Source organism: Dromiciops gliroides, chromosome 6, assembly GCF_019393635.1.
Source record: "Dromiciops gliroides isolate mDroGli1 chromosome 6, mDroGli1.pri, whole genome shotgun sequence".
NCBI classification, from domain to species: domain Eukaryota; kingdom Metazoa; phylum Chordata; class Mammalia; order Microbiotheria; family Microbiotheriidae; genus Dromiciops; species Dromiciops gliroides.
The window spans coordinates 231,489,334-231,512,087 of NC_057866.1; the positions used below are offsets into that span (position 1 = coordinate 231,489,334).

General features: G+C 41.0%; 1 protein-coding gene across 1 annotated transcript in view; it reads left to right on the plus strand.

Annotated features, from left to right (window-relative positions):
* The window catches only part of PPA2 (inorganic pyrophosphatase 2), a 127,217-nt gene that overhangs the window by 13,496 nt on the left and 90,967 nt on the right, over nucleotides 1-22,754 (plus strand). Inside the window, exons 3-6 of the mRNA XM_043970983.1 lie at nucleotides 2,752-2,796; nucleotides 7,421-7,474; nucleotides 9,601-9,720; nucleotides 18,800-18,886. Of these exons, the coding sequence (XP_043826918.1) occupies nucleotides 2,752-2,796; nucleotides 7,421-7,474; nucleotides 9,601-9,720; nucleotides 18,800-18,886 (306 nt within the window). The remainder of the gene's footprint in view (nucleotides 1-2,751; nucleotides 2,797-7,420; nucleotides 7,475-9,600; nucleotides 9,721-18,799; nucleotides 18,887-22,754) is intronic.

The window sequence follows — 22,754 nt, forward strand, 5'->3', positions numbered from 1 at the left end:
TTTTCACTGTATCCTGATGGGGAAGTAGATGTGGGTGGGAAGATGCATGGTTTTGTTACAGAATCAGGTTCTGAAGTACAGGAACGGCTCTGAGAATCCTCTCCAGAGCAGGCTTGAGAACTGCTGTCCTGGATGTGTAAGTGGGGTGAACTCGGCTGAAGGTGTCCTCAGCTACATTGATTTGTGGCTGTCAGGCTGAGCAGAATGGGATGGCGCAGCTGAGTAAGCCCTTCTGCTGCATCCTGTGCTAATGGCCAAGTGCTTAGATCGGGGTTCTGGTGTTCTCCATTATAGAGCAAGGGCTTTCAGTCTGCTGGAGTCCCTGGGCTCCTTCTCAGAACACTGTTTTTAAATACACACAATAATACACAGGATTACAATGAAATAAAAGCAATTATACTGAAATATAATTACCAAAAAAAGTTCACAGGCCTCAGGTTGAGGATCCTTGATTTAGAGACCAAAGCCTGCTGTGATGAGGTAGACTCTGAAATAGACTTTCTACCAATTGCAGGCTGTAATACGGTCATTCTTCAGGTGGCCTAGGAGATGGAACGCCTGGCCTAGAGTCAGGAGGACTCATCTTCCTGAGCTCAAAACTGGCCTCAGACACTAGCTGTGGGCCACTTCACCCTATCCGCCTCAGTTTCCTTATCTGTAAAACGAGCTGGAGAAGGAAATGGCAAACCCCTCCAGTACCTTTGCCAAGAAATCCCTAAATGGAATCCTGAAGAATCATACACAACTGAAAAACGACTGGACAACAAGAACAGAATACTCGAACATCTGTCCTTGCTACCAGTGTGGCAGCCAGCTCTGGGACATGGTGAACGTTTGGCATTTAGCAGCATCATAAGCTTGGGAGAGTAGAAGCAGACAGAGAAGTAGTAATCAGGGTGAGGTTGGTTACCCGTGGAATGTGCAGAAAGACATCTGAGGCATAGCTTCATAGAGCCAGAACTGGAAGGAGTCTCAGGAGATCTAATGCTTTTCACAGACAAGATGGAAGCTCAGGAAAATTAAGGGAGTTAACAGGGTGCTTGGCAAATAGTAGACGCTTAATAAATGTTTATTGAATTGACCCAATTATGTCATGTAATTAAAAAACACAAACATATCTGGTCCAAAGTATCCAAGTGACTTCCTTTTGGGGGGAGTAATGTAGTGGGTTTGAGGGCAGAACCAAATTCTGTGCTCCACAGAAAATTCTAGCTTGGGGCTTCCTTGATATTACAATGATCTGAAGCCTGAGTTGTTGATTATAGCTAGCTTAAGAATGGGGGTTGGGATAACATAGAGGCTAGGAGAAGCCCCGCGAGTCCTTGATGATTGGCAGTGGGGTGGGAATAATGGCACACTTAGATTGTCACGGTGACTGCAAACAGTTTTCAGTCCCACAGGGGTCACACAAATAGGCTTTACTCACTCAGCCAATAGTGATTAGAACCACTGTTATTTGTACTTTGGAGTGTAGTTGTTTGGGAGACAAAAATAGTGTTTTAGGGCTGGCTTGTAACAGTCCCTTTTTCAACATTTATTCCTAAATTATGTTCATTTTCTTCATGATGGGTTGTTTTTCTGTGCAGAAGGTACACAATGTGTAAGCTGGTATAAGGGGCATAGTTCTCCTTCCCGCCCCCATCCCAGAGGCTGTTTTAATTTAAAACCAGCAAGGATGCTCAAGAGAGGAGCAGTAATCACACCTTTGGAGAATTACAAGGCATGGGGTGCAGCCGAGTACTTTCACGTCTTGTTAGTCACACTCCCTGGAGTTTCATTTCGATAATGAAATGACTGTTTTATACGTAATCGCTGGAAGCTGCTGCTACTCTTGCCTTTAGTTCAAGCAATGGATTTGCTTCTTGAAGAAAGGCTTCGGAAAAAGACCTTTGATAAGAGGTTTTTTTTTTAAATATTTTTAGACTTATGAGAACATACCAAGCAAATCCACTCTTAGACATTTGAAATGGTTCACAATTCGTTTTTTTTTAAAATTCCCTCTTTGGGTTTAACCTTGGAGGTCATTTGACCCACAAGGCACTTGGTAGCATATTTACAGAAGATACCAGTATTACGTGAATCTGCTGTCAGTTCTAAGCATGCAGTAGGCACTTGCAATTTTGGTTCTGTTATCACCTCTTACTGCAGCTTTATTTTAATCTCCTGGCCAGGCAATATAGAGCCATACTCAAAAACCATGTCTTTATTACAGTCATCAGCAAGCATTTAAAGTCTGATCGGAGGACTTAGTATTGTATCCTAGAGGCAATAGGGATCCGCTGGAAATTTTTGAGTAAGGAGTTGATCTGAAAGATGGATTGGACAAGGAAGAGACTTGAGGTAGAGACACCAATTGGGAGGATAGTGCACGAGTCCTGGAGATAGTTTAAAGGCCTGACCTAGGTGGGGGAACAGTTGCAAGAGATGTTGCAAAGGTAGAATCTACATGAGTTGGCAACTGATGGCATATGGTGGGGGTTGGGGCGGGGGGGAGGTTAAGGGAAAGTATGGAATTGAGAATGACTTTGAGCTTACAAACCTGGGTGACTAAAATGATGTTGGTACTTTGTACAGAAATAGAGAAGTTAGGGAATGAAGTGGGGGTTGGGGGTAAGACAACGAGTTGTTTTGGACATACTGAGTTTCAGATGCCTGTAGGACATTGACTTGGAAATGCCCCAGAAGCAGTTGGTGATTGTTTGTAAAGAGATGTGTAAACCTAAGTGATTTTTCCCCCCTCTTCATCCATAGGAAAATGGCATTCCTGCAAAGAAAGCTCGGACCAAGGAGCATGAGGTATGTCTAGGGCTTGTTTTTTTTTTTTTTTTTTTGCAGGGCAATGGGGGTTAAGTGACTTGCCCAGGGTCACACAGCTAGTAAGTGTCAAGTGTCTGAGGCCGGATTTGAAATCAGGTCCTCCTGAATCCAGGGCCGGTGCTTTAACCACTGTACCACCTTAGCTGCTCCTAGAGGCTTGTTTTTTTTGTACATAACTTTCATTGTTTAGTATCATCGTGCCTGATCCTTGTATGGTGCTCTAAAATGTTTTTGCTTGTGTCTTCTGATTTTGTGCTTCTCACACTTCTTTGAGGCATGCAGAGTGAATGTTATTCCATTTTGTAGATGAATAATGTGAGAAACAGGTTGACTTGTTCTGGTCAAAGAGTAAGGGCTGATATTTAAACTTTAGAGTAAATCATTTTATCTTAAGACATTGAGTGAGGCAGCTTGGTTAGTAGTGGATAAAATGCTGAGTCTGGAAGACCTGAGTGCAAATGTGGCCTCATACACTTACTAACTTTGTGTCCTTGCACAAGTCACTTAGCATATTTGAACCTCAATTTCCTTTTCTGTAAAAAAGGAAATAATAACACCTCCTTCTTAGACTTGTTCTGAGGATCAAATAAGATAATATATGTAAAGATCTTTATAAATCTTAAAGCATTATATAGATGTTGATAATGAATTTTATCAATAGCTGGAGTGATATAAATATAGATGTATATTTGTGTGATTATATACTTATGTGTATATGTGCATATACACATGTGTGTTTACATGTTTGTATTGTGTGCATACATATATGTATGTACTTATATTTCATACACATATCTTTATGTGGATATACACAAGTCTGTGTATCTATGTATCTATCTAATGTTTGATATATAAAAAAGTGATCTCCCTGAGGGCAGGGACTGTTTTTTGTCTTTCTTTGTATCCCCAATGCTTGGCCTGTGCACGGCACATAGTAAGTATTCAATAAATGCTTTCTGATCTATTGATTGATTGATTGATTGATGTTCAGTTTATTTTTTCCTTTGTTAAAGGCAGCTTGGCATAGTAGAAAGGGAATTCACTAGATTTGACCTCTGGAGGAGAGACCTGGCTTTGACCCATGGCCAGCTGAATGATTCTCGAGCAAGTCAATTCATTTCTCAGGGACCCTGTCTCATGTTCTCTAAGATGAGGGTGATATGAGCTGAATGGGCCATTGTAAGAAGAATGCCTATGGCTCTTAACAGGGGCATAGATTTGGAGTTAGAGGGTCATCTCGAGAGGCCTCATCTTTTGGTTTTGCAGTTTTAGAAACCGAGGCCCTCCAAAAGTTAAATGACTTGTCTAAGGTAACAAAGGGAGCAGTAGCAGAGCTAGGATTCATACTAAAACCCCCTGACTCCCTTTCCCTCTCCCCCTCCTTTTCTTCCCTCCCCCTCTCCCTTCCTTTCCTTCTTTACTTTTTACAAAGAAACATTTACAAAGGAATGGCAGGGAGAACAATCATACAAACATCCCACCAACACCTGGGGCATAACCGCCCCCGCCCCCATCCCCACCCTGTGACCGTTTCATACTCTGGGGAGGGGAATAGGATGAGTTTTGCAGCTTTGCACAGATCCATGTTCCTAGTCCAAAGCCCTCCTTGGGCTGGAGTGCCAGTCACCCCGGGTTCTTAGGGTTTCCTCCTGGCTGGTCTGGCTGCAGCATCTGGGCCTGGAATCCTGGCTCCAGGATCGCCATCCCTTGATTCCCTGCCCGTGGGGATTCTACCCTCTGCACCAGGCACTGAAAAGGACAAACAGACACCCAGAGCTGGTGTCTGGGGGCCACAAGATGGAAGAGGAGAGGGGGGGACAAAAGCCTTCCCCTTCTTACTGCTTAGTTCATGGCACCCTTGCTGTGGGTGAACTTGGATCTAGAGCCTATCAGGATCAGAAGGAAAGAGCTCATCCATTCTAAATCCAACACTTTCCATGAAATAATAATACTTACATCAGATTGAGAAAGGTTTTTTGCTTGGTGACCAGTAAGTGAGATAGATAGTTTGCAGGTAAATTGGGTGAGGTCAGATTTCCCTTTCTAATGCATGAATACCGTCCAACTCAGTGGAGCCCCAGCTAATCTGTCCTTACCCAAAAGTGCAAGAGGAATGGCTTGTGTCACGTGTACTCAGAACCCTGCCCTGACTGCTGCTACAGGAGCAGCTTCTACAGTCTTTACCTTTGCCACCTCTGTCCCCCCTGTAAATCCTAGGCTTAGGACTCAGAGAGGCTCAGCCTAAGAGAGTTCAAGGGGGCTTGGGATCTGGGGAGAGCCCTTTGGGCTACTGTTAGTGTTGTTTCAGGAGTGGGCTGGAAATCTAAGCAATCATTTAAAGGATAAAGAGCAGGGGTCATTTCATTTTGGTCTTTGTGTCTCCAGCTCCTAGCCTAGTGCCCAGCACATGGTAGACACTTAATAAGTGTTTATTGATTGATTCATTGGTTGGTCAATGGGAAAATGCACTCAGAGTTCCAAGTGACTAACTTACAAATGAACTTTTAGGAAAACCGGATCAGAAAAATGTCACTTTTTAAAAAATTGTAAGCACATGCCTTTCACTGGAGAAGAGCAAGGAGGTAGGCTGGGAATAAGTGCTCAGTAATCAGAACCAGGAAGACAGAGGTTTTGGGGGAGATCGTGCTTGGCAAGATTAAAATTCAGCCCTCATCCATGGTCCTTTTGGCCTCGTTCTGAGCTCTGTGAGTGGTTATGGTAGTTAGCATTGTGTAAAACTCCATTTCTTGTCACTAGTGTGGTCTTCTCTGTTACCCTCTATGCATTCATCCAAGGCATTTGTTCTCTAGTAACCAGGCTTTCTGAGATGAATAAATTATGTGAACATCTGCCATTTCCTTAGGTTCTCCTTTATAACGATGACTTCAGACATATTTAAACAGGTGCAGAGGTGCCTCACGAAAGAGCATAGAAAATGAAACATAATGGGGGGCTGTGTCTGCCGTTGCTTGAGACGGGTGATGAGACATGCTCTGGGGGAATAATTGTTGAGAATTAGAGCAAGTGGAGGGAGCCAGGCTCAGGTTTAGCCGTCCCCCCTCTTATAACTAGCATGAGGCAGTTGTGCCACAGCTAGGCCCAGCTTCATAAAAACACCATTCAGTGCCTTTGTGTTTCTTTGTGAGTAAAGAACTTTGTTTCAATGTGTGAGAAACTTAGACATGATTTAACCAAGCTCTTCCCAAGCCATTGTTTAGGAATCACCAGACTGGCTATCAGAGTGCTCCTTCTGGATGACATAGCCTTATCTTAGGAAGCTCTTGATAGGAAAACCACTCTGGGATTGGGTGGGGGTGGGGGGCATGGGGGGATAATGGTGGGGAGTGGGGGGGTGTTCAGTGAGGAGACTTGAACTCACCATATTCCTAGAGTCACTCTCAATTGAAGCTATACTTATATAGCCATGTAGGGCATGAATACCATTCAGAAATGTCAAATGAAGCAGACCACCTCTGGGATCTCTTACCTTCCAGTGTGTAGAGTCTGTCAATTCTCCTGCCTGTGAGATCAAACTTTAATGACTACTTCTACTAATTTTACATTTAATAATGATAATTTGTACACTGGTATAACACTTCACACTTTTCAAGTGATTTCCCCAAGCTTCCTCTCTTTTGATTCTTAAGATAGCCCTGTGAAGTGGGCAGTTATTACATAAAGATGAAGAAACTTCACCTGAGAAGCTTAAGTGGTTAAATGGAGATGGGATTTAGAGCCCCCATGCCTTCTGATGCCATCCACCAAAGTGCACTATAGGATTCATTTCCAGATGTGACTCTTCTCTGTCATACGGGAGATTGGGAGAGGGGAGATCCAGGTTCAAATGATGGCTTTACCATCATGTGATTATTTTCTCCTTTCTTTTCTTGTCATTGTTTATTCCACATGGGCAGGTAGTTTTGAGGGTTGGATAAGGCAATTACCCAGTCTCAGACATCTGCTAAATAGCATATTGGGACTTCATATAGAACTTACACACACACACACACACACACACACACACACACAACACACACACACACACTCACACACACTCACATTCAATGACACCAAACAAAACCAGGTAATTTCATCTCTACCTCATTTTACTTTTCTGTCAAATGAGAGGGTTGGGTAAAATAATCTCTAAGTTCCCTTCTAGCTCAGATCTCCTAGGATTCTCATGGATCATAGGTTTAGGATCATAGATTTAGAGGCAGAAGGGACCTTTAAAGCCAGTTAGGCCAACCTTCTCATTTGACAATGAAGAAATGAGACCCAGCGAACTTAAGTGACTTTTTCAGGGTCACATGTGTAGTAAGTGTCAGACCCATGATTTGAATCTAGGCCTTCAGACCTGAATTTCCATTGTTCTCAGGCTGTGGAAAATTGGAGAATATAGTTGTATTGTTTTAGACTCTATTTTCTTTCAGTTTTTAGGAAATTGAAGACTTTGGAATAAGAAGCTCATTGAACTTGAGTAAGAATTTTACTTAGATGAGTTCATAGGGAAAAAAACCACTGAAGTATATTTTGAAGCACATAAATTGAGATGTTATAAGTAGATACATTTTAAATCTTTTTATTATTTTTATTATCACAGGCAGTATTTAACATGGTCGTAGAAGTACCTCGCTGGACAAATGCCAAAATGGAGGTATGTGATCAAATATATCCTACTAATATCAAAGGGAATTATAACTTTATTATTAAGCATCCAGAACAGTCTTTTAATTATCCAAAACATGGTCTTTTAGTTAAGCAACTTCCCACAAAATTCAATATGGTTGGCCATTTTTTTTTTTTTTTTGTTAAGGCAATTGGGGTTAAGTGACTTGCCCAGGGTCACACAGCTAGTAAATGTTAAGTGTCTGAGGCCAGATTTGAACTCAGGTCCTCCTGATTTCAGGGCCGGTGCTCTATCCACTGTGCCACCTAGCTGCCTGGCCATATTTTTTTAATGAGGAAAAAAGTTATGATTTAAGAACTTTCTTGTCAAACTTATTTTCCATTGAACTTGATCTTGGGCCAGTCACTAAATATCCCTGGGCCTCAGTTTCCTCATTTGTAAAATGAGGGGGTTGGATTAGATGGCCTCTGAGGTCTCTTTCAGCTCTACATGTGTGAGCCTATGACCTGTGATGTCATCAGGGTAGAGAACTTCCAATGTGGACATTCCATCTACCAATGCAGATCTGCCACCCTTTGAAATACATATTCTTAGAGTATTACCCAAAATATATTCCAGAGAGAGGACCTCAAGCCAGGTTCTCCTAATTCTGAGACTGGCCCCAGGATACATTGTTTTTAAAGTTTGCAATTTAGATGCCAGCTGGGTGCACTTGCACTTGTCCTGATCTGTGTTTTTTTTTTTTTTTTAGTGAGGCAATTGGGGTTAAGTGACTTGCCCAGGGTCGCACAGTTAGTAAGTGTTAAATGTCTGAGGCTGGATTTGAACTCAGGTCCTCCTGACTCCAGGGCTGGTGCTCTATCCACTGTGCCACCTAGCTGCCCCCTTTGGTTTTTTTTAGTATAAATATATTAACTTAATTCTGTTTAATAAATGACATATATATATATATGTCACCCTTCTCCTCTGTCCTCCCCTCCACCTTGGGAAATGGCAAATACTATTTTCAAGGGTGACCTAAGCAGCCACTGAGTTATATTTAGTTCAGTGACAGCCCTGAAACCTGTTTATTTGGGAGTGAAGCCAGTTTTGGTTTCCAAGGACTTAATTCTCCCTTTAGATTTTGCTCATGCGGGAGTGATAGAGTTTTCCAGGGTAATGCTTGATTTACGATGACTATCTAAGAACATCTGCTCTTCTGCTGATTAGTCATTTTGAATCTTGTTCACAAGAAGGGAGCCTATAAGATGTTCACACCAAGGCCCCTCCAGAGCTTCCCTGTACTCTTCATGAAGTATTCAGCAAGACCACTTGCAGAGCAAAGTCGGATTTAATTTATGGCAACTGCTTTTGTTGAGTTATCCATAGCATTTCTAGTACCAAGTACTAGTGTTAATGTTAATTCTAGCTTTTAAATTAGGGATTTTTTTTTGGGGGGGTGGGGCAGGTCTGTTTCTCTGAACGTGTTGAAAGTTGCCAATACTTCCTGCACGTGTTTATAATGATCAGTCTTTATTAGGGTTTTTATTAATGATAAGCACTAAGTTATTCTTCTCTTTATCCACCATTTCACAGTCTTTCTCCCCCTGGCCTAGCAAAGGAAGTTACAGGATCCCAGAATCTGAGACTTCAGCCAGTAGAAATAATTTTCTTCATCAAACATGCTAATGCTTATTTTTACTGACTTGATATTATGGGTGATCTTTTTTCCCTTTCAATAATTCCAAACTATTTTAGTGAAGCTTTAGTAGAAATTTCACTTTGAACCAGCCAACTGGACCATGGCCTCACAATTAATTTTATCATAAAATTGATTTAAAAAAGCTTAAGATGAACAATACAAAAAGTAAATTGGCTAATCTTAATCTGTTGACCATCCCAGTCTTCCAACTTGTTGGATTTTTGAGATCGATAGATTTGTAAAATATCAACATTTCTTTTCCAGACATTTTTTCCGAACCTATAAAGATTAGCTTGTAAATTAGTAGTACAAACAGGCTTTTTTTTTTTTAAGCCTATATCATGGATAGATTATATGAATTTTGGCAGTCTGAAAATATCAGACTTTTAAAGAACTTTTCAGGCAGTTGGATAGAGGATTAATTGCTATTCATTTGACTTTTTTTCCTTTTTTTTTCCTATGATCTCTTTAGATTGCCACCAAGGAGCCATTGAATCCCATTAAACAAGATATAAAGAAAGGCAAGCTACGTTATGTGGCAAATATCTTCCCTCACAAGGGTTATATATGGAATTATGGTGCCCTCCCTCAGGTAACATTTTTGTTATAATGGCGAAACTTTTCTGTCTTCTGAGTAAATTGCCTTATAAATCCTGAGCACTGCATGAATTTAAATCAGCTGAAAGGATATGTCTGTTTGAGAGATTTGTAAATTTGATTTTTTTAATGCAAAGTTTTATTATATCAATAAATTTTGTCTAAATCATGTGTATTTCCACAAACAATTTCATGGACTTAAGCATTTAGGAAACCTCCAACTTGATATTTTATACATTTTTTTCCCCCCTTTTGGACATGACTCTACCGTGTTAGTCAGAAGTGTTTAAGCCAAATTGTATTTACAGCTTTCCCTTTGAATGTGAAACATGCAATATATTTATGTAAAAGAGTTTTTTTACACCTTGAACAGAGAGTGGTGTGTTTTCTTCTCAACTGATTTTTTCTTTCCCTGACCTCATTATGAATTAGCTTAGCAAGCGTATTCACTTTGACTGTTTAGTGTTCTGTTTATAATCTTTAAGTGGAGAACAGTGAAAAGGAGGCAAATGAGCACGGAGGTAGCATTGTGAGTAATGGGAAAGCAGCATCTGTCTTTTTCCCTCTCTCCCTGCTTCTTTTTTTGTTTCCTACAGCCTCTTGCTTGCCTTTCATCCTGGTTCCCTCCCAGTGAGGAGGTGATTCCTTCCACAGCACCAGAATGAATAAAAATGAAAATGTACCGAGTTGAGACCTACCGGACCTAGAAACATCTGCCTCTGTGTTTACATAGGCCCTTGGAACCCCCATCTGTCTGGAGTTGGGAGTTTTTGTTTGTTGTCGCTGTCGCTGGGGTTTTTTTTTTTTTTGAAGTTCTGTATAAAATTCCAAGATGCTATTTAGCAGATATCTGAGAATGGGGCATTGCCTTATCCAGCCCTTAAGACCAGCTGCCCATGTAGAATAAACATTGACAAGAAAAGAAAAGAGAAAACAATTTTCTGAAGGGCCAGGCTGTCTTTGATGCAGTCAGGCCACCCACATGGATACATTCTGGGTTAAAATGGTGTGCTGAAAGGAATTAGAATTCCTATTGAAGTCATGGAAATAGCAGGTTTCTCTGTCAGCACTGCAGCCTGAAAATGCAGCCTGGTTGACCTGTGAGTAAGTGAAGGGGACTGTGAAAGGCTGAAGGGGGCAGCCTTTATCACATAGAGAGGCCAGAACACTGTGTAGGGGGAGAAGCATGTGTGAAGGAAGGAGCTGATAAAGGGACTTGAGCAACTGAGTTCTTTCCATCCTGTCAATTAGATATTCCCCTGGGGGAACATTTGCATTTAAAGCATTTTTATCTGATGTGTTAGTTTAATTGAGGCTGGGCCTGGGTAGATGGAGAGCTGATATTAGAGCCAAGAAGATCTGAGTTCAGGTCCCATTTTTTTTATACTTCCTGGTTGAATGTCCCTGAGCAGTCCTTTAACTTCTCAGGACTCCAGCAGCTTTCCAGAATTGTAAACTACTTGCATTGGTAAAAGGTTTTTTCCTCATTTGGGAGTTCTCTTTACTAGTGACATAACAAGCCTAGTACTTGTTCCTATTCACTTAATTAGGTAATGCATTTTTTTTTTTCCTCCTGGAAATATGGACCCTAAGTTGCCCAGAATCATGTGGTTTTACATTTGATTCTTCTGGGATTCTAGGTGTCAGGGTCTCATGGTTTGAGATATATGACATTTTTGGGGGTTATTTCCAGTACTAGCACTTAAGTCTTTAATGTAAAAGAGTTGCTTTGGCTGGGAACTTCTGCCCTGTGCACATATACTGGGGTAATATCCTAGGATTTAGGGCTGGAAAGATCTTAGAGTTATCTTGTTCAGCAGTCCAGGAAACCGAGACCCAGAGAGGCTAAGTGACTTATTTGAAGTCACAGGCAGAAAATGTTAGGAGGTGCAATATGAATCTTTTCCCACTGCATTTCTGAATCTACTCTGAGTTCTAAGCCAATGCCTTGGCTTTTGTGATCATATTTTTATTTCATATAGCAAGCAAAGTTGCTTATAGTGAGGGAGCATAGTTTTCAAGGGTAAATGGAGGTGATTATGGCTCTTTCTCCTACAGCCTTGTCTGAAATCAGTCATGGAAATCCCTGAGTCACACTCCCTTCATGAAGAATAACAACTCGATTTTATAGAGTTTTGCAAAACAATTTCCTTAGAATAGCCCTGGGAGGTTGGAAGTTTGAATGTTACTAAGTCCCATTTTACAGATGAGCCAAAGCTCAGAGAGATTAAGTTATTTGTTCAGGGTCTCACAGACAATGGAGTCATAGAGCCAAGACTGTTTCTTTCTCTCCAAATACAGTGCTGCTCATATATGCAAATACAAACATTTATCAAGTTCTTGCTGCATACAAAGCTCTACCTCTACCAAGCTCTAAGAGATATACACAGTTTAGATAAGATGAGGTTTCTGTGTTCTTCAAGCTTACCTTTGAGGAGGGGAACACAGCTACCGGGCACTTATCCAGTATTGTGTATCAGAGTTGCCCAACTAGATATCAGGACAGACACACCTAAGAAATAAGGGAAGATAAAATTCAATAGCAGGAAAGTCTGGTGTGGCTACTACCTGACCAGAGATAGGAGACAGAGATAACTCCAGGGTCAGGACCATCATTTCAGAAAAATGTCATGGGAAAAGGTGAGGGTCCTTAGGTATTCCTCAATAAAGAATTATACTCTCACACACAGTCCAATTAGAATTAATTTTTATTTGGTGGTAGGGTAAGTTATGGAGAGAGAAGTTGAAGACTTTGTGTCAGGGGGAGGAGAGTTTAGAAACATTCTCCTCTACCAATAGAGAGAAGGCAAAAGCTTTTACAGAGGATAGATGGGGTGTCCACTTGAAAACTGGAAGGTTCCCTTTGCGGGGTGGGGTGGGGAAAGCTTGGATGCTTATCATATTCCTGAGAGTTGAGGGGGATTTTTTTGAAATGATGGTCCTGACCTTGGGGTTATCTCTGTCTCCTAGCTCTGGTCAGGTAGTAGCTGCGCCTAACTGACTTTCCTGCTATAGAATTTGATCTCCCCTTATTTCTTAGGTGTATTTGTCCTAATATCTAGATGGTCAATCTAAACTTTAAAAGTCTCTTGATTCCTCCATATGTCTGTCCTGTTATGTGGTCATCTTTGGTTTTGCATCTCACGGGAGAAACTTCTGATTTATTCTAAGCCCCATGTCAGAGCCATTAGAGTTCATCGAATGGGGAGGGAGGGTGACATGGACGCACCCCTTTGGCAGCAGAGAAGACGATGGACCGGAGTGGGGAGAGATGGGAAGTGAGGAGCTCCATCCGAAAAGTTCACAAGACTTTGGTGTTCCCACCTTGCCCTGCTTAACTGAATGCATTTTCACATAGAAACAATATTATAAATGTGGTTAGGCCCAATATGCCAATGGGTGTCCTCAGGCTAGTCCTAACTTCTTTGAACCTGAGTTTTGTGATTTGTAAAGGGTAAAGGTATGTGCTGGACCTGGCATTTTAATGGTGTAGGATGAAGGCATTCCTTGTATCAGTGCAGGTCTGCGCTTGTTCCAGGTCAGCATCTTGCTGTTCAGTTGTGCCTGACTCTTCTGGAGGTCACGGACCATAACACACCAATAACTTCCATGAGGTTTTTTGTTTTTTTTTTTTCGGGGCAATGAGGGTTAAGTGACTTGCCCAGGGTCACACAGCTAGTACATGTCAAGTGTCTGAGGTTGGATTTGAACTCAGGTCCTCCTGAATCCAGAGTTGGTGCTTTATTCACTGTGCCACCTGGCTGCCCGGCCATGAGGTTTTCTCGACAAAGATACTGGAGTGGTTTGCCATTTCCTTCTCCAGTAGATTAAGGCAAGCAGAGGTTAAGTGACTCGCCCAGGGTCACATGGCTAGAAGTATCTGAGACTGGATTTGAACCTAGCTCTTCCTGACTCCAGGCCTGGTGCTTTACTCACTGGGCCACTTAGCTGCTTCCTAGGTGGTAAGTGTCTGAGGTCAGATTTTGAATTCAAGTCTTCCTGACTGCAGGCCCAGCTCTGTATCCATTGAGCCATACATATAGCTGCCTCATAGTCTTAAAGACTTGTTTACAGCTCTGAGACATGAAGGAACTTGCTTAGGGTCATATAACTTGTCTATATGTCAGAGGCAGGACCTGAACCCAGGTGTTTCTGGCTTTAGGATTGGCTCTCTGCCCACTATCCTAGACTGCCACATTTGTAAAATAAAGGCAAAAAATATTTGTACTCCCTTCTTCTGACTGCTGTGTGGGGAGCACACGAGCTCATGTATACAAAGTTCAATGGAACAGAGTGCTACCTAAATTCCAGCTTTTGGTATACTGAGAAGAATAGTTTGCTGTGATAAACTAGTCCCAGCATTCTGCTAATGAAACATATTAGTGAAACAAATTAACAACATGGAACAGCATTATGGTGGGAACCTTTTAGACACCATCCTGTGCTGGGAGGTAGTCCTGAACTCTTAGTATTAGGGAAATTTAAATGGGTATTTTTTCTTTCTTTTTTTTTTTTTTTAGCAAAGGATATTTTGAGAAAGGTTTTCTTTGTTACAATCAGTGATCTTCAGTCACTGATCACCAGGAAGCTTTTGGTTCTTGGCTTAAAGGATATTTTGAATCTTTTCAAGTCCTTAATATTCTATCCCTCTTATCTATCTATCTATCATCTATCTATCTATCTATTTATTGCGAGGCAGTGAGGGTTAAGTGACTTGCCCAGGGTCACACAGCTAGTAAGTGTCAAGTGTCTGAGGCCAGATTTGAACTCAGGTCCTTCTGAATCCAGGGCTGGTGCTCCATCCAGTGCACCACCTAGCTGCCCCCCTTTTATTTTTAATTTGCAGGAAAAATGCCTGCTCTAGGTAGAATCTCACATAAGTATTTACCAAATAAAACATGCAGGGTAAGTGACCTTCTGGAATATGGAAATGCCATTAGCATACATTTTCCCCCTTTTTCCCCAGGCCATGTTCTGCAGGGCACTCATTTCTCCCTCCAAGAACAGCATAGCTTAGTGATGAGCAAGACTTTTAAATGAGATAACCCAAAGAAAGCACTTTGTGAACCTTAAAGCACTCCATGAATGTTATTATCATCATTAATTGGAGGCAGTCACCTGAGTAAGTCGGGTAGCCTTTTCTCTTTGCTTGATGCATTTATTACTCAGGTAACATTTTGTGTTTAGCTGTCTTGCTTATGTTATACTTGGTTCGGGTTTTTGCTCTTCTCCTATGATTTGGCTGGTAATGGAAGGAAATTTGTACAGAGCAGTTACCAAGCCAACCATGCTTAGCAGAACGCTCAAGCAGTGCAATGCTGCTTAAGTGGCTGTCTCTCCACTTAACTTGTGATTCACCAGCGTGCTGTCATTATCCCCAAGCTGCAGCCCTGTAGACCTTTAGAAGTAATAGCTTTTCCTGCTGAAACAGTAGTAGCTTCCCAAAGCTGGAGCTGACTTTAGCCAAAAATCATCCTGGGTTTTCCCTGTGGTGCTAAAATTAGCCACATGTGACTAATTATCTTCCAGTTGTACTTCTCTGGGTGAATGCTTAAAGAGCATCTCTAAGTGGAGACACCCTCCACCCCAGCTAGATGACTAGATGATACCCACGGATGGCTTCAGATAGCTGTTGTCTAAGGGAAATATTGTTTTAATCCACATGATCATTTTGAGTCATTGGTAGTGAGAATCCCGATTTTTCTCTTGAAAGATAATTGTGGCTTTTACATGAAGAGCTAACGGCATCTCAGGCTGATGGGAGGAATAGATTGGAAAGCAACATTGTGGATAGAGAAATAAAAGGACAGAGGGTGACAGATGTTTGTCATTAAATGAACATGAGAAGGGGCAGGTTGCGATTGAGGAAAAGGAAGACATCACCTATTAGCTGAGAACCAAGAAGCAATAGCCATCAGTGTGGGGGATCCTGGAAGAGAGGGATGAGCCCGACAGAAGACCAGGAAAGGCAGCATGGTTTGTAATCAGAGGACCTGGATTCCAATCTTGGTTCAACTTCTTCCTCCCTGTGTGACCTCGAGCAAGTTACATGATCTCCCTGGGCATCCCTTCTAACTCTCAATCTATCATTCCATGAAATGACTGATGCTATAATTTCAGGAACTAACTTGGATTAAAGATGGAGATCTGGTATAGGGCAGGAAACTTTGGTATCTGAGGATCAGTAAGGAGAAAAACACTTTATCAAGACAGTCTTTCAGAGATTCCTTCTCCGTTGGTCATCTTGGTGACCTGGCTTTCTACTTGGCCAGTGGTGGTTGGTCAGGCCTGATTTTCAGGACCTGTGTCTGCCCTCATTTCCCACAAGAGGGCGTGCTTGCAAAGCTTTTGATTCCCTTCATTTCCCTGCCCTGGAGACTCAGACATCTTAGAATTAAGAGGACCTTAGAGATTATCTGGTCCAATACCTTCATTTGATCTAGAGAAACTGAGAATTTGAGAAGTTAAGCAAGTTGCCCAGGGCCACACAACTGGTTAGTGGCTGAATCAGGATTAGAACTCGGGTCTCCTGATTGCTAGGCCACTTTTCTTTCCATGATCTCTTTCCTAGGTGTTAACAAAAGGCCGAAATTCAGAATAGAGAAAGAGGATCAGAGAATTATAGGTATAGAGCTGGAAAGGAACTCAGAGGTCAGTGAGGCGATAAGCACATAAGATGGTATTTAAAACCATGTCCTCTAGACATCAAGCTTAGTGTCCATCCACTGTCAGTTTGCAAAAAAGAATTAGCTATTAGCAGTAAAAAGGCTGAGTTCAGTACTCAAGAATGAACATATTGGTCTCACAATCTCTTTTGTATGAACATCACTAAAGAAAAGGCACAACACTGACAGTTAATGATAAAAGGAAAGAATTAAGGATTGATGAGTGAAAGAGAAGCATATTTCAGTGCAAGCTGAGGAAGACATTTAATAACAACGATAACTATTCAACAACAGAATATGACGGCGTGAGCTCCTCTGCATGGAAAGTGTTCACACTGAGTTTGTATGTCATCTTTCAGGGAAGAAAATCTTTGTTTGACTGGGATGTTGGATTTGATGAGTCTTTAGGTTCTTTCCAACTCTTAAGATTTTTATAATGTTTTAACCTTGGTCATTGAAAAGTGAATGAAGCAAAGAGAAAGGAACAGCAGAAAGAGAAAGATTGTGGCTATAGAGAGCTTGAAGAGATTTTAGAGGTCATCTGGTTCAATTCCCTCATTTTATAGATGAGGGAATTGAGGTTATGGGAGTTGCCCAAGGTCATTTGGGGATCAAGTGGTTTGCTTCCACATACAGAGTTTGAGAATGATTAGGCTTTCTGAGAGAAGATAGTGCTTGAGATTATTAGATTAGATAAAAGATTCCAAGATGAATGATGTGAATTCAGTGGGCAAATGGTGAATATAGATCACTGGAATTGGTTGATTGGTTTTGTTTTGATTGGTTGATTGGGTCCGTTTTGGTTTTGTTTTGATTGGTTGGTTGGGTCAGTTTTGTTCCACAGGGGGCTGTAGAAAGTAAGAAGGAAAATACTTGAGTAGGTAGAAATTCTACCTATACCTAAGAATGTATATGGATTTGTGAAGTGTATATACACTACAACTATCTGTATGACCTGGGTAAGTCATTTGATTTCCCTAAATCTCCGGTTCTTCATCTGAAAACCAAACCAAACCAAACAACAAACAAACAAAGCTGCTGGCTAGATGTCAACTCTAAAGTACCTTTCACTTCTATAATTCTGTGCCTCTGTTATCAGTCCCAAAGGAGTAGACAGTGATATATGTAATCCAAAATTACAAACAGGACTGGTAAATGCAAAGGGCACTGGAATTGGAGTTGGTGACCCCTGTTTTTAAATTCTGGCACCAGCACTTCCTGTTTTCTTATTTCTAAAATCTCTAAGGCTCCTTTCAGCTCTGAATCTGGGTATGTCCCTGTCTTCTAGTGGTTTAAATTAAAAAGACAATGTCATTATTGTTATTGGTGATGATGGTGACCTGTGATTTCACTGTTAGGTGAGGAAATTCTTCTAACAATGCAAGTTATAGCACCTTTTCTGTAACTTCTTGTCTTAGTTGCATAGACAAGGGGTACCACACTCAAATAGAAAGGGAAGGGGTCCACTAAGCCTGCAAGGATCCTGCAGGGCTGCATATTGACTTAGAAAACCACATATTAACATTATCTGTGTTCTATTTTGTTTTTATTTATTTTGTTAAATGTTTCCCAGTTACATTTTAATCTCCTTCAGGCCACAGTGCATATTTCAGGCTGCCTGTTTGAGTCTCTAAAGTAGAGCACAGAAAGGTTAAAACATATACACACACCTATATTTCAGAGGCCAAGAGGATGCAATCTTTTTTCAGTTTTTAGATGAACCAGAGAATTTAAGCATATCCTACAGATGTGTCAAATCCTCTCACAGACATGGGAACAGATATGGAAGATTTCCATGAATAGAATAAAATGGGGAAAATATACACATACATATACACACACACATTCATATATTAATTTTTCTTTTGTGAGTGATGCAGTCTTGCTTTTATTTAATCCATGTTACTCAAGGAAAGACTGGGTTTCTTCTGGCAAAAGATATTTAAAGAGCATGAAGTTTGTTCCCCTCCAGCCCCACCCCCTCTCAACTCCGATAAAGTGCCAGCTCAGCTGTTATTGCCATACGGGGACTGATTAAAGTCCAAATTCTGGCTGGCAGAGAAGGGCAGGGGCACACAGTATGGGAACTGGAAACGAGAATATAAGTTTAGACGCTGACTAAGCTTGAAGAAACGTGTGTGTCTGGGAACACCACCCACTTCCAGATGTGATTATACAGACAAATGGAAGTTTGGAGGAGGAAATAATATCAAATCTGCTTCAATTGTAGTAGGAGTTACAGATGTCCTGGCATATTGGCCTTGAGCCTATGGGAAGCTTCAACAGGGCAGCATCTCTCCATTCACATGGTGTATACCTGTAAAGCTCCATGGTTACAGGGCAAAGGGAGAAGGCGATTGTAGTTAGAGTTTAGTCATTAACTTGCATTTCTATTTTTGTTCTGTTTAGACTTGGGAAGATCCTCTTCACAAAGACACCACCACCAACTGCTGCGGTGATAATGATCCCATTGATGTTTGCGAAATAGGCTCAAAGGTTTGTTCTGTGTAAAGGATTCTTCTGATATCGCCTTGATTTATGCAAAAGTTGCTAGGGATTGAGAGGAGGGAGAGGAAGGAGCTTTGGGGTCTTCACCTAGAAGTCAGTTAGGTTGATGGTATTCCATTTTAGCCAGCAGGAAACGAAACCTTGAGAGGTCAGCCTTGGAGTCCAGCCTCTGACACCTGTTAGCTGTATAATGCTGGGTAGGTCAGTTTGACCTCTCTGAATCCCAGGCAACTCTTCAGGATGACCAAATGAGGTACCTACCCAGGTGCAGTCACACCTCAGGATCAAGAACCAAAGCATACAGCACACACTCCCACCACACCCCAGCACTGACACCCTGTGCTGATTGAATATAGTATGGGGCATCACATGGAACATGAAACCAGGAAGAAATAACGCACTGAGATCAAATCACTTTTTGAGTTCTATTCTCCACATGTATTAGTATTCTCTCAGTGTAGTCTGCAAATAAGTGATGTAGCTTATCTTTTGCAGGCCCCAAGGGTACTGTTATCACATTGCAGCATCCACAGCTTTCTTACTTTGAATGCCTCACTACATGACAGTGAGGTTTTATAAGAGGTAGAGTTTGGGGGCCCATTAGTCACTTAAATGTCTAAACTTTCTGCACATGAGGTCTAGCATGCTTGAGCTGGTGTGCTCTGATCCTAACACTCATTACCACACATAGGGACAAGTGTTAATGATCATGAAAGCTAAATCAGACTGAAGGCCTCTATTTTCCAGTGAGCTATATGGCTTCTGGTCACATTATAAAATTCCTTTAAGACTAGAGAGTTAAGAAAGTAAGAAAGGAGAAATAAATGCAGTTCAATTGATGGGGACCTCATCAGTAAGAATGGTTTCATTCTTTATATTCACAGGCCAGATCCCTCCTCACTCTTCCCATATTCTCTCCCCCCCCACCCCCCAAGGGGGTGCACTGACTGGCATATAGTTAGCACTTGAGTGAGTGTGGGATTGAATAACCCCAAACTACTGAGTCTAAACATGATTTTTTGGTTCTTTGGGATCCTTTTTCAGGGCTACTCCAAGTTAATAAGTTCATTCAGACCTCTGGGAAGGGTACATGTAAAGAGATATCACCAGGGAGCCAGTTGTTTTCAATAATGCCATTTCTGTACTGAGGCAGCTAGATGGCTAAGTAGATAGAGAACTGAGCCTGGAATCAGGAATATCTGAGTTCAGATTTGGCCTCAGACACTGTCTGTGTGACCCTGGACAAGTTACTTAACTTCTGTTTGCCTTATTCCATGGAAGAAGAAAATGGCAAACCATTCCAGTCGCTTTGCCAAGAAAACTCCATAGGTTGTGTGGTCCATGGGGTCCATCGGAGTAATATCATTCAGTAACATTCCCTAAGATTATAAGTTGCAGAATAGCTGCTGATCTGTACTGGAATAGGTGATTTCTTCTTTAGGGAGGGCCTTACACTGAAGAAATCCTGGGTCCAGACTGTAAAACAAAAACTTGATCATTTTAGTCTATTAAAATCCTTCCTCAGTGCCTCACTGGCATTGGAGATTCTTGAAGGCTGTGCCAGTCAGGTCTAAGTTGGAAAGAATTCAGGTATTGGCCCCTCTATTATTTAACTAAATTGGGAGAGGTTGATGGTTTGCTGTGGAGTAAGGAGCTCGTTTTGGCCACAGCAACTCCTTTATGCTATCTACTAAGACAAAATCATGGCTTTTGGGAATCATTTGTATTTTGTTAATATTAAATTGTTACTAATCGCAGCCTGAGTTGGGTCCTAGTTCTGTGGTGTTTTCATAACTTGAAAGAGTTGTCCTGTGAAATTTAAACACTTGACAAGTTAACCTGATATATAATAATATTCAATATCAACAAAGTGCCCTTGGTTCTAAGAAAATGTTCTAGATGGAATTTTTATCTTAATCATATAAGGAATAAATTTTAAAAAAGGAATTCTTTCAAACTTATTTCCAATCTAAAAAATATAATTAGATTGTCAGTTCCTTGAGGACAAGGACTGTGCTTTCAAATTCTTTTGTGTTCCATATAGAACTTGGTATAGTAATAAGGATATAATAATTGCTTAATAAATACTTCCTTATATACTGACTAGGTTATTGCAAATAAAATTGCAATATTTACATTTGCATTAAATGAAGCCTTGTGATGTAAAGGGCAATTAGGTGGTAGAATGGATACAGCACCAGGCCTGGAGTCAGGAAAAGGCCCTTCAAATCTGGCCTCAGACACTTACTTAGCTGTGTGACATGTTTGCCTCAGTTTCCTTAGCTGTAAAATAGCCGGAGAAGAAAATGGCAAACCACTCTAGTATCTCTGCCAAGAAAACCCGAAATGGGGTCATCAAGAGTTGGACATGACTGAAACGACTGAATGACACCAACGGTGATATAAAATGCTTAATTTGGAGAGAGGAAGATGTGGGCTCCCATCCAGTTTTAGGCATTTGCTATAAATGTTTAACTAATGTGGACAAATCACTTTTTCAACCTAAGTTTTTTCCTTATCTGTCAGATGAGGATAATAACACTAACCTCACAGCGCTGTTATAGACTCATTTGAGATATGTAAATTGCTTTGCAGACTTTAAAGCACAATCGAAATGTCACTATTATTACTCACACAAAAGGAGGAGGAGAGCAAAGGTTTGGGAATTGAATGTTGTTGCAGAGTACTGCCAGTCATGGGAGAACCCAGTGCCTGGAAAGTACTGAGGGAACTGTAGAGGAAAAGGGAGATGGGAGTCAGGACCAGTGGGCAATCCTCTGGTGTTCAAGCATCCTAGGAGCCTGGCCACCGTTTTAAGCCATATCCTATTCTAAGTTCCCAGCTCCATTAATGAGGGATTCCATCCAAGAGAGGGAAGGGAGGTATTCAAACATTCCCATTTTGTTTCTTATAATTATACAATTCAGTTAAATTTTTTCCCTTTCCACTTATATTTCTGTAGTTGCATATATTGTTCTCCTCTTTATCAGTTCATATGAATCGTGTGCTTCTTTGCATTAGGCATATCTTTTATTTCTCATGGTGTAGCAGCATTCTACTCCACGAATGCACTGCAGCTTTTTTAGCCATTCTTCAATAGATGGGCGTCAACTTTGTTTCAAATTCTTAGCTACCAGAAAAAAAAAATGGTCCTATGAATATTCTGGTGTGTGTGTGTGTGACTGCTGTTTCTGTTTGTTGTCTATGTGACTGCCATTTCTATTTAAGACTTCCTTGGGACCCATGCCTAGCAGTATAATCACTAGGTCAAAGAGTATGGATATTTTAATAATGTTTTTCAAATTTTTCCAAATTGCTTTCCAGAATGGAGAGACCAGTTCACAGTGTCACACACAATGTATTAATTAATGTACCTCTCTACATTTACATAACTGCTGATTATTTCACATTTCTCATTATTAATGATTTGGAGCTGTCTTTCATATGTTTGTTAATAGTTTTCAATTCTTCTTTTGATCAACAACATTCCTGAAAAGGGCTCATCCATCCTCTGCTTTTACACGTCCAATGATGGGGAACACACTGTCTCCAGGAACGATCCATTCCATTCTTGGCTGGCTCTAATTTCTGAAAAGTTTGCCTTCTGTGGTCTCTTCTGATTCTGAAATCATGTGAAAGTTTCTCTTTTGTTGCTTAAAAATCTGTCCCTCTATAACTTCTACCCATTGCCTCTACTTCTTTCTTCAGAGTTACAGAGAATGCCTAGTCTCATGTCCATATAATGACTCTTCAGATATTTGATAATAGCTATTGTGTGTCCCTTTTAGTGTTCTGTCTTCTAGGCCAACCATTCCTATTTCCTTTCTTAACCATTCTTATGACATGTTTTTTTTTT